General features: G+C 34.5%; 1 protein-coding gene across 3 annotated transcripts in view; it reads left to right on the top strand.

The window, feature by feature from the left end:
* Exoc6b (exocyst complex component 6B) overlaps window positions 1–14,781 on the top strand; it is a 530,388-nt gene that overhangs the window by 245,568 nt on the left and 270,039 nt on the right. For all 3 annotated transcript variants that reach the window (XR_007211870.1, XM_048352734.1, XM_048352735.1), the window contains 7 exons: window positions 768–851; window positions 1,226–1,272; window positions 2,995–3,115; window positions 5,176–5,247; window positions 6,593–6,690; window positions 8,554–8,659; window positions 9,943–10,052. Coding sequence is in view for 2 of the 3 variants with exons in the window: in XM_048352734.1 (XP_048208691.1) it covers window positions 768–851; window positions 1,226–1,272; window positions 2,995–3,115; window positions 5,176–5,247; window positions 6,593–6,690; window positions 8,554–8,659; window positions 9,943–10,052 (638 nt within the window). In the remaining variant the exon portion in view is untranslated. The remainder of the gene's footprint in view (window positions 1–767; window positions 852–1,225; window positions 1,273–2,994; window positions 3,116–5,175; window positions 5,248–6,592; window positions 6,691–8,553; window positions 8,660–9,942; window positions 10,053–14,781) is intronic.

The following is a 14,781-nucleotide window of genomic DNA, read 5'->3' as shown; positions in this document are numbered from 1 at the left end:
TTGATCTCAGAAACCTTAATGAGTATCCAGAATATGAATTTGTTTCTTATTTTTGGAATTCAGTTTTGTCTCAGACATCTGGAAAGTTGGCTCCTTCTTAGTTCCTGCTTCCTTGACACCACCTATTTTCTGTTGGTCCTTTCCTTATGATTCATTTGAAACCTGATTTTTATCCTGGCAGTTTTCTTCTGGAGTATTCTACAATATTTTACGGAAAATTTTTTCTATTTGTTGCAATAACCTATAGGATGGTTGTATTGCCTCTGTCTTTTTGAATTTGTGATAATTGACTCAGAATAAAGCTCTAATGTGCTTCTGATTAAGATCTGATAGTTTCATTACAAAGAATTCATATATCCATCCTTATGGTGTTAGTAATGTTCCATGAATGGTAGCAGTTATTTTTATTTTCTATTATTATTGTTATTATTATGAAAACAGAGGGTTTTGTTTTTGTTAGTACTGGAGCTACAACTCAGGGCCTGGGTGCTGTTCCTGAGCATCTTTTGCTCAAGGCTAGCATTCGTAAGCTACAGTGTCACTTTCTGAGTGGTTTGTTGGAGTCTCACCGTCTTTCCTGCTGGATCTGTCTTCAAACCATGATCCTCAGATTTCACTTTCCTGAGTAACTAAGATTACAGGAGTATGCTAACAGGGAATTAAGAAATCTGATGGTCCCTTGAATACAAGGTACAGAACCCTCTCTTCTCCCATAATCACCAAAGTACTTGGGCCAGATGTGTCAAATTACTTCGTTTTGCTTATAGGGTGCCCGAGAAACATTTGAGAACTATTACCGAAAACAAAGGCGAAAACAGGCTCGTTTGGTACTCCAGCCTCCATCTAACATGGTAGGATTGTCATCTACATTTGCTCCCCATTCCCCCCACCCCCTTCCCTTCTTTTTGTTTTTGGAAGTAATAGTGATTGAATTAAAGGTCTCTTCTTGGTGGGGTTTGCTTCATAGGTAGTGCTCTTTGACCTTCTGAGGCAAATTTTGGTGGATGTGCATTGCAGTAAGATTAGCAGCTAGTATTTATTAATTGCTAAATGTCACCCATTGTCGTAAGAACTGATTAAATGTTTCACTTTATTCTCACTGCACTCTTACAAGATAGGTACTATTATATCTCCATGATAATGTAGGGAATTAAGTTTAGGTTAAACAAGCAACTTGAACTTTGCTTTAATGTAATAAACAATAACTTTTTGTGCTTCTTTGTAGCATGAAACTCTAGATGGCTACAGGAAGTATTTTAATCAAATTGTAGGGTAAGTATATATTATACACACGTATGTTTACATTTATTTACTTCCAATGTATAGACTTGTGGAACTTGGAAAAATAAATCAGACTTTCCTTAAAAATTCTTTTTGTTCTAAAGATTTATTTATTTTTTATTATGATTTAAAAAGAAATAACCTATTGGTTTCAACATTGTACTCATGGAGGATTTGTGTGTGTGTATGTGTGTGTGCGTCTTAAGAAAGGCGAACATTGATTTATAATTTTACACGTTTTGTTACACTACGGAGTCAAATATCGAACATTGGCAAACTTTTTCTAAAAGTATCTGGATAGTAAAGTATTTTAGATTTATGAGGCCACACACACTCTCAATTCTTCAGCTGTTATAGTCTGAAAGCATCTATATATATAATACTAAGTGAATAAGCATGGCTGTATGCCAAGTAAACAATCTTTCTGATACAGTGGACCAGATTTGTCCCTTGGGCTCTCATTTGCCATCCTCTCATAGAATACACACACACACACACACACACACACACACACACACACACACAGAGTATGTAGATATATAGTATGTATATATTCTATGCACATTATTATATATACACATGTATATATGCCTATAAATAACACACATATGCACACATATATTCTATACATGCTACTATATATGCACATATACATATACATATTCATACATGCACATATATTCTATATATATTCTATATACACATATACACATTCTATACATACTGCTATATATTCTGTACATACTAACACACACAGTACATATAGAATTAGAATTCTCACATAAACTTCCAACATTCAGCAGCTTGTTTTAATTATAAAATGATAACTGCATTGTTCTATTACTATAACGATAACTGTATTGTTCTATTATTTGTTTCTCTTTTTAATATCAGGCTTAAATTCTTTTAGTATAATTAATCTTTGTTTTTTTTGGGGGGGGCAGTCCTGGGGCTTGGACTCAGGGCCTGAGCAATGTCCCTGGCTTCTTTTTGCTCAAGGCTAGCACTCTGCCACTTGAGCCACAGTGCTACTTCTGGCCATTTTCTGTATATGTGGTGCTGGGGAATTGAACCCAGGGCCTCATGTATAAGAGGCAAACACTCTTGCCCCTAGACCATATCCCCAGCTCATTATTAATCATTTTGATTTAAATACACCATAAGAATTCCCTGACATAGACTTAATTAGAATGAACATGTAGGCAAGATAAGAAAAGGCCACAATAAGGGTGTTGAAAAATAAGTTTGTATTTATTTTTTTTTAAATTCCATAAGGTACATTCTTCTTCCTTTGTTGTAAAAATCTACATGAGGGAAATTGCTTTGTCATTTGTATGTCAAGCTGCTAAAAGTATATATTTCAGCCATGATTATCTGTTTAAAATCAATTACTTTTTTTAAAAGTATTTGCCATCTGCTTCTAACAATATTTTGAAATTAACCTTCATTAGTTATATACATTTATTTTCCTTTCAATTTTCTGGATAACATAGTTAACATTTCATAGAAATGTTTGTAGAAGTCTGTAATAAAATATAATTATGGATGTATTTCTTTGTCTTAGTAATAATTTTGTTAAAGGTATTGAATAGCTTTTTAAAAGAAGTATGAATATTAGCTTCATATTTAATGGCAGCTCTTAAGTAAAAACTCAGTGATAGTAATCAAACTTTAATTTCTGACAGCTGTACTTTTTTTTCTCCTCAACCTTAGCTTTTTTGTGGTTGAAGATCACATTTTACATACAACACAGGGCTTAGTAAATAGAGCCTACATTGATGAACTATGGGAAATGGCACTTTCAAAAACCATCGCAGCACTCCGTACCCACTCGGTATGTAAGAAGCTCAGAGAAGTTCTCACTTTGTGCTGATTATATCTGTACAGTGTTTCACTGCTTTAAAATCAATAAATTTCTGCCTTTGCTTGACCCATTTGGAAGTATTAGATGTCCTTCAGAGACATGTAGAAGAAGCTTGTTCAAATTACTCTATCCTTCCACACGGAACTAACTTTTATGGATGTTCTTAGTAATAAGAGTACCTATTAGTATTCTCTATGTATCAGACACTATATTGTATACCTCATATTTTCTACTTTATTTCATCCTCACTCATCAATATAAAGACAGGCTTTATTATTATATTTAGGTTATCTTTAATCTAGAATACTTAATGCAGAGCAATTAACATGTCAGCCATTAAGAGATGGAACCCAGATTCAAACCAAGACAGAGCTCATATTCTTAGCTACTACTTCATATTGTTTTCTATAATGCCTATTAACATTATGAACAAGATTTGGCAATCACAATTTTATTGCTATTTTTTGAAAAAGAGTTTATATCAAGTAGCCTAATTAGCAATTCCCATATTGTTGCTGGTATATTTTTATATTTTAATGTAGCACGGATTTTAGTCCACTTGTACTAAAGAATGCTGCCTCCAAATTATTCAATTAGAATTATTTAATAAATTATTTATAATGCTAAATTGTCTCATTATTGACTTCTCACTATTACTTACTGATAACTTTATACACACAAGCCTATGCCCTGCTGTCTCTTAAGCCTAAAATGATCTTTCATGTCTTTGCATAGATGGTAAATTCCTTAACCTATCAGTTTAATTTATTGCCAATCAGAACCTTGGTAGTTTTATTATTTCGTGGGTGGGCACCTTTCCACCTGATTTATATTATTATTAAGCCAGAATAAAAGCCAAAGCACCTAAGCAGTTTAAAAAGTTGTCCCCCCAAATACAGTCTATTAATGAAAAATGTAAACAATTAAAAACAATAAAAGAACTGGGCCCTGGTTGCTCACACCTTTAGTCTTTTCTGCTCAGTGATCTGAGACTTGGAATATATTGGTCTGAAGCCATCCTGAATTGAAATGTCTGTAGGACTCCATCATCAATTAACCAATAAAAAGTCAGATGGGGGTGTAGCTCAAGTTGGAGAGTGCTAGCCATGAGCAAGAAAGCACAAAAAGAAAAGAAGCAAAGAAGGAAGTGGGAAGGAAGGAAGAAAGTACAGAGTTAGTTATTATCAAAGTCAAAGTGTTTCCTGATTAAAGAAGGATGGCTCTGTATTTGGAGCTTCTGATGCGCACAGCTTTGTTCAGTAAAATTGTAGATTCTGATTTCATTCATTTCTGTTTATATATGCTACATTTATAATGTTAAGAAACCTAGCAAGGAGGGAAATGATATTACCAAACTCAAAGAAAGTAGAATGCAGTATAAAATTGGTCTTCTTCGAAATTTATGTAATCAGTGGAAAAATTTCATTTAGAGAGCATGTAAAGTAAGATTTTGTGTCATTCTGTGATCAAGAAGTTCAAGTTAATTGTGTAACTCTAAATACAGAGCAAAGCCACAAACAGATGGAAAATGTTCAAGGAAAGGTAGGAAGCAAGGCTATTGGTGTATTCTTTTGGATATATTGAATGGTGAAGGAAAAGGCTGTGTCAAGTTAGAGCATTGTAATAATTTCCCTGCAGTGAAAACGAGATCAGTTTTTAAATGTGAAATAAGTGTCAAGTAGGGTAAATGACAGGCAACCAAATTTTTATATGTGAACTTTTAGTATTTTAGTTTGAGGTTAAAAGAAAGGTATTTTCATATGTTTGAGGATTCAAAATGTACTCTTTTTGAAATTGTTTTTATTATCTTTAAGTAGTTTTACAGAGGGGGTTGCCGTTCAACAAATCAGTCACCCCTTTTATCATTCTCCAAAGTGTATTCTTTAGCCATTCTATCTTTGTAAGATTTTCATTGACCTTCCCTAAAAAATGAGAAAGAAATGTAAGGTAAAATCAGGTTAAATAAAATACCTGCAAAAACTGAGTACTATTCATCAATGAGAAATCTTTCCTTTGTTTTTTTCCTTTAGTCTTACTGCTCTGATCCAAACCTTGTGTTAGACTTGAAGAACCTCATTGTGCTTTTTGCCGATACGCTTCAGGTATGTGAATCCTGTTGTTTTTTTTTTTTTTCCAAAATTTTATTATCAAACTGATGTACAGAGAGGTTACAGTTTCATACGTTAGGCATTGGATACATTACGTGTACTGTTTGTTACCTCGTCCCTCATACCCCCCCCCCCCCCGCCCCCTTTCCCTTTCCCCCCATGAGGTGTTCAGTTCACTTAGACCAAACAGTTTTTTTTTTCTTCAAATTTTTATTATCAAACTGATGTACAGAGAGGTTACAGTTTCATACGTTAGGCATTGGATACATTACTTGTACTGTTGGTTACCTCGTCCCTCCTACCCCCCTCCCTCCTCACCCTTTCCCTTTTCCCCCATGAGGTGTTCAGTTCACTTAGACCAAACAGTTGTGCAAGTATTGCTTTTGTAGTTGTTTTTCTTTCTTTACCCTGTGTTTCTCAATTTTGGTATTCCCTTTCAATTTCCTAGATCTAATACCAGTATACGTGGTTTCCAATATACTCAGATAAGATTACAGAGATATGGTCTCCCTTATTGGGAATAATTAGTACAGGTTTAGGCAAGTCACAGCAGTGGATCACAAGAGCCCAATAGCTATACCCTTATGAACACATAAGATGACGCTAAGTGAAATGAACTCCATGTTATGGAAACGATTGTTAAATCACAGTTGTAACTACTTTCAACGTCCCATGTGTATCTGTAGCATCTGTGAATCCTGTTTTTATTTGCTCATCAAGAGTAGTATTTCATTGGATCTCAGTGTTTATGTTGTCTACTTAAGCTTTTGTATCTACCTTGTAGTTTTTACTGTTAGTGTTGACATACATATTTCCTATTGATTTATATAGAATTTCCAGGAATTCACCCTGATCATGAATTATTCTGAAGTTTCCTTCTTTGTTTCTCTTACATTAAATCAATTAATTGAAGCATTGGCTGTAGTAGATATGACATTTAAATAATTTAGCTGTTTAAGCATGATTTAGCTGTTTAAATGACGATTGGTTGCTTTCAACTATGTTCAATTTAGTAACATTGGATATGGATGAGACTGGCAACAGCTTTTTTTCTCTCCCGACTCAGAAGGTTGCGATGACAGGGCAGTAAGCTGGAGGCAGAACTTAGCAGACAGTATCTGTTTGAATTTTATCATGTTTTTTTTTTCTTGGACAGATGTGGCATTCCGGTCTGTGTCTTTTAATTTTTGAGAGGTGAATACTAGGTATTAGGTGGAAATGTGATTCTACCATTATGCTTTCATTTATTGTCTGAAGAAACAAAATGTCTTTCAGTGCCTAATCTCTGTCTCGTGAAAAATCACTTTAGAAAATGAAACTATTTTCTTATTTGTTATAGGTATATGGTTTTCCTGTAAACCAACTTTTTGACATGCTGTTAGAAATCAGAGACCAGTATAGTGAAACACTGCTGAAGAAGTGGGCAGGTATTTTCAGGTAAGAACCTGTACTTTTGTGTATACACATGCTTTTTTTTTTTTCAGTTGCAAGAAGCAGAAAGAACACGTGGCTTATATGTACGTATTTCTTTCTACCTACTTTAAGTTATGATCTAGGATCCAACTGAGTTATAGTGACCTTCAAATGGATGTTTCCATAATACCCAAACTCACATTATTTGTGTCTATACTTAGAAAGTTGCCATACTCTATTTTGCACTCTTATTTCCTTGGGTAGTGTTGGATTTATGAGTTCATACTATCTAGATTATCTTGTGATTTCTTTATTGTTTGGTTTTCTATGAGGATCATATCTATTTCATGATTGACTTATTTGGTAGTGTCCTTTGAGCCAATATGAATAATTTAGGCTTTTGCACATCTTTTTTGAGGACTCATCTTTCTTCCTTGTGCTCAGAAAATATAGTCCAGTATTTGAAGTATACTATTATAGCAACATGAATACAGTAAATAATAAAAGAGATACTTTATTACAGTTCCCACTTTGGACTATATTCTTGGCATATAACCCATATCAGCTCATTTGAGTTCTTCTCTCTTCCTCTTAACTCCCCCCCCCCACCCCCCCACCCCCACATTTGAGCCACATTTTCAAAACTCTATTTCTTGGTGGTTGGTTTTGAGATAGACTCTCTTGAGCTTTTGTGCCTGGGCTGGTCTTTAACCTTTATCCTATACTCTGAATCTTCTGAGTAGCTAGGATTACAGGCTTGAGCCACTGGTGCCGGACTGAGTTACTTCTTTTTAAATTTGTACTGTTTTACTTTAAGTTATCTTCCTACCAGCTACATGATGCCTTCCGCCATCAATTTATAAGACCTGTGGATGAAAAATAATTTGTGGTTAGTTCTATGCAGTGGATGAAGTAAATTATTATAGTTTGGATTTATTATAGATGTTGCTTTTCTTATTTGCTTTTTTCAAAAACTAGAATGATTATCTTGTACAGGATTGTAAAAGTAATTATCATCAAATGTATCTTAGTAAAACAAACAGAAACAACCCCTGCCTTTTCTAGAGAACATATTCTTTCTTTGTCTACTTCTCACTTGCTTAAAATTTTACTTTCTTTTTTAAAATAATTATTGTCAAAGTGAAGTACAGAGGGGTTACAATTTCATATGTAAGGCAGTGGGTACATTTCTTGTACAATTTGTTACCTCCTCCCTCATTTCCCCCCTCCTCCTCCCCCTTTCCCTCTCCCTCCATGAGTTGTTCGGTTGGTTTACACCAAAAAGTAGTTGTATAAAGGCGTTTCCATTTAACAAAACAGTTTATGAATACAACATATCTTGATCAGTGTCATCCCTTTCAGCATTTTCACCCATCCCTCCCCTCCCCTACCCAACTTTCTCCTTATTTTTCTAGGATTTTTCTAGGGTATATATTATTCTCTCATTTTCCCTCTCTTCTCATCTTCATTCATCTACCTCTTTCCCCTTAACTCTGCTTCACCCCTTTTGAGTACCTGCTTCCTGGTATAGTGTGTGTGTGTGTGTGTGTGTGTGTGTGTTTGTGTGTATGTGTAATTTTTTTTTACAGTTTCATATGTTATTGCCTAAATTTTTTCTGCCCCATTTATAAATCTCAAATATTAGGTGATCATGCTATGATTATGTCTTCTTTGTTTCAGAGCATACTTTCCTGTAAAAGATGGCCATAACCCCTATGGCTGTATTATAGAAGAATGTAGTAGGAACAGGGAAATGGTCATTTGAACTTGAGCTACATATGTAACTATTAGAGTAAATCAGAAATTCTGCGATTTAATACCTTATTCCTCTGTCCCTCCCTTCTTCCTCTCTCCTTCTTTGCTTTCCATTATTGTTTTTTTCAATAGGAATATACTTGACTCAGACAACTATAGTCCCATACCAGTCACATCTGAAGAGATGTATAAAAAGGTGGTAGGACAATTCCCATTCCAAGATACAGAGCTGGAAAAGGTAAGGAATACTTTAAAATAAACCTCTAGTTGTTTTAACAACCTATAGAATCACTTTCATTAGATCAGTTTCATTGAAGCTTAACAACCTTCAGGTCAGTAGATTAGAATTGTAAATGTTTTCAAGGACTCTTTTTGGGACTCAGAAAAATGAAATATCCTAATCTGGAAATCAGCAGATAGAATTAGGGTTCCATTAGCTCTGAAAGAATTAGAAGGTTGATGGGAGTATTCTACATTGGTTTATAATTTTTTGTATTTTTGTTTTTGCCAGTACTGGGGCTTGAACTTCAGGCCATAGCACTGTCTCTGGCTTCTTTTTTTTTTTTTTTCTCAATGATAGCAATCTACCACTTGAGCTACAATGCCACTTCTGGCTTTTTCTGTATATGTGGTGCTGAGGGATCGAACCCAGGGCTTCATGCATGCTAGGCAAGTACTCTACCACAAGGCCACATGTCCAACCCTTGGTTAATGTTTTGATGTACTTGATTTTATTTAACTCTTAAGACAATTTCTCTAAAAAACATAGTGAAAGTTACCTCTTGGGATATGTCTTCCTCTAAGTTTGACAATGCATTGAGTCATGTATCCATTACTATAATAGAGAAAAATTCTACCATCCTCTGAATTTTGTTCATGCTGACCCTCCAATCAATTCATCCCCTTATCTTCTTATTCAGCCCCTAGCAACCAATCTAGTTCCTATCATCTATTTTAATTTTTCTACAATAGTATATAAATACTGACTCTTCAGCTGTCATAATGTTTATGAGATTCATCCAAGTTGTTGGGTTGGTTCCTTCTTTTTAACTGCTTAGTACATATCATTTATTTAGCTCCTACTGTTTCATTTAAGTTTATTACTTATTCTTTTTAACATCATAAATTTTTGGAGACATTTTGTTAAATTTGAGTTTGTCATACACATGAAAAGAAAGTTTCTTTAGCAACATTTTTTTGATATATATTTATACACATACATGCATACATATATATATGAGCTTTAAGTAGTGGTACAAAGGAATTACCATTCAACAAAGCAGTTAATGAAAACCATACATCTTGATCACTGTCACCCTTTCAATATTTCTTTTGTATTTTCATGCAAAGATAATTTATGCCTATCTTCAATGTATGTTTGTGACTTGCTTTTTTTTTTTGCTTTATTGTCAAAATGAAGTACAGAGGGGTTCCAGTTTCATATGTGAGTCAGTAAGTACATTTCTTGTTCAACTTGTTACCTCCTTCGTGACTTGCTTTTATTAATTCTTTTATTTGCAGCAACCATTCCCCAAAAAGTTTCCTTTCTCTGAATTTGTGCCAAAAGTTTACAACCAGATTAAAGAATTTATCTATGCCTGTCTGAAGTTTTCAGAAGATCTTCATCTAAGGTATAATATAAAATAGCATCAATGAAACAAATGCTAAGACTTGATTCAGTAAATAAATATTAGACCATGTTTTTTCTTCCATTGCCCTAGTTTGGATCCAGTGCCTCACACCTGCTAGGCGAATTCTCTACTTCTTGTGCCATATCCCTAGCACTTATGTTTGTACTTTATTTCTGAGATAAGATGTTGCTAACTTTGCTCTGGCTGGCCTTGAATTCATGGTCTTCCTGTCTCTACTTCCTGAGTAGCTGGGAATACTACTATACCTATCTCTGTCAAATTTTTTTTTGTGTGTATGTGTGTGTGCTGCGACTGGGTCCTGGATTCTAACTAGCTTTTCACAGAAGGCTGTTGTTTACCACTTGCACCACAGCTCCATTTCTGGCTTTTGCTCTTTATTTGGAGATAAAGAGTCTCACAGACTTTCCTGCCCAGGCTGTCTTCAAATCGTGATCTTCAGATCTCAGCCTCCTAAGAGGCTAGGATTACAGGTGTAAGCCACTTGCACAGCCAGTTCTGGAAAACTTCTAATATTTCCTGAGCACTGATTTGAAAAGTCTCACTGTTAGTCCTTCACTGGTTTATTGTTATAATTACAATGAAAGGGAAAATGTTTACTTTTGAAAAAGTTAATATTTGTACAATTTTGTTCACAGATTTGCATTTGTACCAGTATCTATTAATAAGAACTTACTGGAAAATATTAATTTAGTAGACTAATTTTTTTTTAACATTTTGCTTGATGATATTTTGAGGCTACTGGGTATTAGCTGACAAATTCCTTGTGAAACATTGTTCTGCTTGTGTGTCTGTGTTTTGGGAGGTGCTTTTTTTTGTACATTTATTGATTTACTTAACATACATTAAGGATGATTTATTAATTGTTAGATTTTTTTGGTAATCAAGACATTATGTACTAATAAATGTATGTCTTCAAGGAGTATCTAATTTTTGAGGAACTTAGTAATTAGTGGTAAATTTGGAAATATACAGGAACTATCTGGTCACCAGTCCTAACACAAAATAAGGACATTTGGAAAGATTTCTCATGGATAGATATCAGCTCAGTATTTTCTGTACCAAGCCTAATGTATGTACAAAACATGAATTAATGAATGGAAAATGTTACATTCTAAGCTACCCCAAAGATAAATATAACATACTAGTTGGAGTCACAACTTTGAGTACTCTTACTTTGGAAAAAAAAAAAGCAAACATGGTGTTTGTATCATGAATTTTTATTGTTTTTCTTTGAAAATGAGATTAATTTCATAGAAAAGTTCTCTTGAAAATGACATTGCCTTTGAAAGGTATCTACCAAATTATTTTTACCCCAGGATTTCTATCAACACCAGTTTCTCCTACCCTTAACCCTATTGGCAAAAGCATTGAATGGTCTAGAGTCTATTGTTTGGTAACTTACTGTACATAAATTGCCTTTTGTAACTGATTTCTTAGGGATAATGAGGTAAAGCAATAGGAGCCAATTGTTCAGATATCCTTTTCTTGCTTGAATATATTATGCTTTTGCTGAAAAATTCCTTTTGATGTGTTTCGTATCAATTTAAATTAGACATTCAGCTTAGGAGAATTTTACAGCTGTGTTTTACTCGTTGGTTGACATTTATCCTTATCCTAGAGTGTATTTGCCTTGTAACTTGGGATGAACAGAGATCATTCTGTCAATCATATTTGTTTTAGAGTGAGGTTAACATGGCATATGAGGTAATAGGTATTAATAACAATTAGCTTTCCTAATCTTAGAAGCTCTCAAAACAAGATGAACGTTGGCTTGAGATTTCTTTCTTTCTTCTTCTTCTTCTTTTTTTATATTTCCTGGGTGTGTGTGCGTGTGTGTGTGTTGCCCATCCTGGGGCTTGAACTCAGGGCCTAGGTAGTGTCTCTGAGCTTTTTTTTTTTTGCTTAAGGCTAGTGTTCTACCACTTGAACCACAGCACCACTTCCGACTTTTTCTGTTTATGTGGTTTTGAGGAATTGAACCCAGGGCTTCTTGCATACTAGGAAAGCACTCTACTGCTAGTCACATTCCCAGCCTGGCTTGAGATTTCTCTTGAGTCTTTTGGGTAATATTCTTAGATGAAACTTAACAAGTTTCTTTTCGTATAATGCTCTCATTGTCTTTGGCTAAAAACTGCTATAGTAATTGTAAATAATAATTATGTAATGTGTAAATTTTAAGAATAGAAACTTTTTGAATTGTTCATAAGTGGTACTCTGATGATAACATGAGGTTCTAACATTTGCACTTGACTTTAAAAAGTAGAGCACACATATAGATTTTTTTAAACAAAATTTAAATTTAATTTTATTGCCAAGGTGATGTACAGAGTGGTTACAGTTACATAATAAGGTAGTCAGTACCATGGATTTAAAAAAATAACATTATGAACCCATGTCTTTGTAAATGATTTTGGGGATATAAAATAACACAAAAAAGTATAATGTGAAAGTCTCTAAAATGTATTACAAAGCAGTTTCACTTTTGCTTTCTTTTTTTTTTTTTTTTTTTTTTTTGGCCAGTCCTAGGCCGTGAACTCAGGGCCTGAGCACTGTCCCTGGCTTCTTTTTTGCTCAAGGCTAGCCACTTGAGCCACAGCACCACTTATGGCCATTTTCTGTATATGTGGTGCTGAGGAATCGAACCCAGGGCTTCAAATATACGAGGCAAGTCCTCTTGCCACTAGGCCATATTCCCAGCTCTTTCTTTTTTCTTTTTTTTGGTCAGTTGTAGGGCTTGAATTCTGGGCCTAAGTGCTGTCCCTGAACCTTTTTTTTTTAGCTCAAGGTTAGCATTCTACCACTTGAGCCATAACACTTCTGGTTTTCTGCACTGAAATTACAAGTCATTGAAGTACTCTCAGTGCACATTGGGACTGGCTCCTTTAAGGAGAGAGAGAATGCAGTCTCCCTGACCTGTGGCAGGTCAAAGGAGAAGGGAATAACTACATTCGTGAGAAGGAGCAAATCTACTGAACTCTTACTGAATGGCTAATATCCTGTAATTCCACAATATAGAACTCCTAGTTAGAAGTCTCAAACCCACGAGTCATTTATACTCACTCATATTTTTTCCCATGAACCGCCACTGGATGCTCATGAGAATGATTGTGAGCTGTATGAAAACTCAGCAATAACCACTGAAAATGTTGCAGGCATGGCATTGTATGACTGCTAAGAAAAAGGCAAGAAGCTTCATTTCCTCCCTGTTTTAATCCTTCATTCATACAGATAAAACTTTTGGTGACACTGGCAAATGGCAGAAAATGCTGTTTCCTTAGTTAACAGGTAAAAGATAACAGGTATTACTTGCTGGAAGAAGGAGAAAGAGGTTTTATAATAATTCCTTGGAGAAGAGGAACAGAAAATAGCCTTATACTCAAGATCTTATACTAGTGGAGGTTTTCTGCATATAGAAAGGCAGAGACACCTCTGGGCATCTGGCACAGAGGATATACCTAAAACTGAGGCTGTCTTTGTCAAGAGAAGTCCTTTTACTCTTATAGCTTAATAAAAATGGAGTAACAAGTGGCAGCAGTATATATTACTGGTAATGGTCAAGAACAGACAGAGAGATCTCTTGTGTATTGTATGCATATGGTTAGAGTTGCAAGCTGTGAATGGTACCGAAGCATGTGGTTTACTGACTCTGTGGGACTGTAGCATCATTTCAGGCCTATTCCACCATTAAAAGAATTTGAAATTTTGGAGGCTCTGAAGGTAAACAACAAAACTCAAGCTCAAGTTCTCAATTTTTATCTATACTGATTTAATCCTCCTAATGCCCTAAAAAGGGGTGGGGGGAGTCATTTCCAAGTAGAAATACAGTTTACTTTAGCTTATTCTGTTTTTCAACCTCCACTAAAAAATATAATGTACATTATAAAAACAATTAAATGAATTCATTGTTGAGATAATGTGAAATAAATAGAACCAGACTTGATAATAAAGTGACTAGAATTATGAGTTGAAAATACCACTGCTATGAATATATAGAGACTTTTAGCAGAAAGATGGAAATTATAGAAAAGAGTCAAAAATTTTAGAGATAAAGAATTCCTTTGAGGAGCTCATCAATAGATTTGACAAGGCCCAAGAAACCATCACTGAACTTTAAGACAGCTCAGTAGAAGTAACGTAAACTTTAATTCAGAGTGTTCTCACAAGTTCTTAACTTCTGTTAAGGCTGGGGTGTAGTTCAGTGGTAGAGCACTTCTGTTAATCAAGCTAATATATCCGAATCTAATCTAGAATATACAAGAAGGATCAGACTGAGAGACTAGCAAAGAAGAAATATTTACAGACAATGGTTGCCTCATAAATGTCACTCAGTAGTAGAGATGTATTATAATTCATTAGCAAGACAGTTTTCCTTAACTGACATTAGTGTCTACTAAAATTCTAGAATATACTAAAAAAATAATGGAAGACATCAAATCATAGTCTGAGGCTTTTGAAACACTCCTTATTAGTAATAGTAACAAAACGAAAAATACTTAAGGACATCATAGTTAAAATGGTGAAAATATAAGAAGAGAATATTTAGAAAGTATTGAGAAAAATAAATATGTATATGTATAGTGATAGGAATTATAGTAAACTTCCCTGAAACTATGCAAGATCGAAACAGTGAAATAACATTCTTGAATTATCCAGTGACAAAAAATAATATCTGTGTTGAAGTGTAACCCTTTTGTACAAATACTCAAAT

The sequence above is a fragment of the Perognathus longimembris genome, chromosome 8 (assembly GCF_023159225.1).
Source record: "Perognathus longimembris pacificus isolate PPM17 chromosome 8, ASM2315922v1, whole genome shotgun sequence".
NCBI lineage: Eukaryota > Metazoa > Chordata > Mammalia > Rodentia > Heteromyidae > Perognathus > Perognathus longimembris.
The sequence above is the reverse complement of the archived record's forward strand: the minus strand, read 5'-3'. Positions and strand labels throughout refer to the sequence as shown.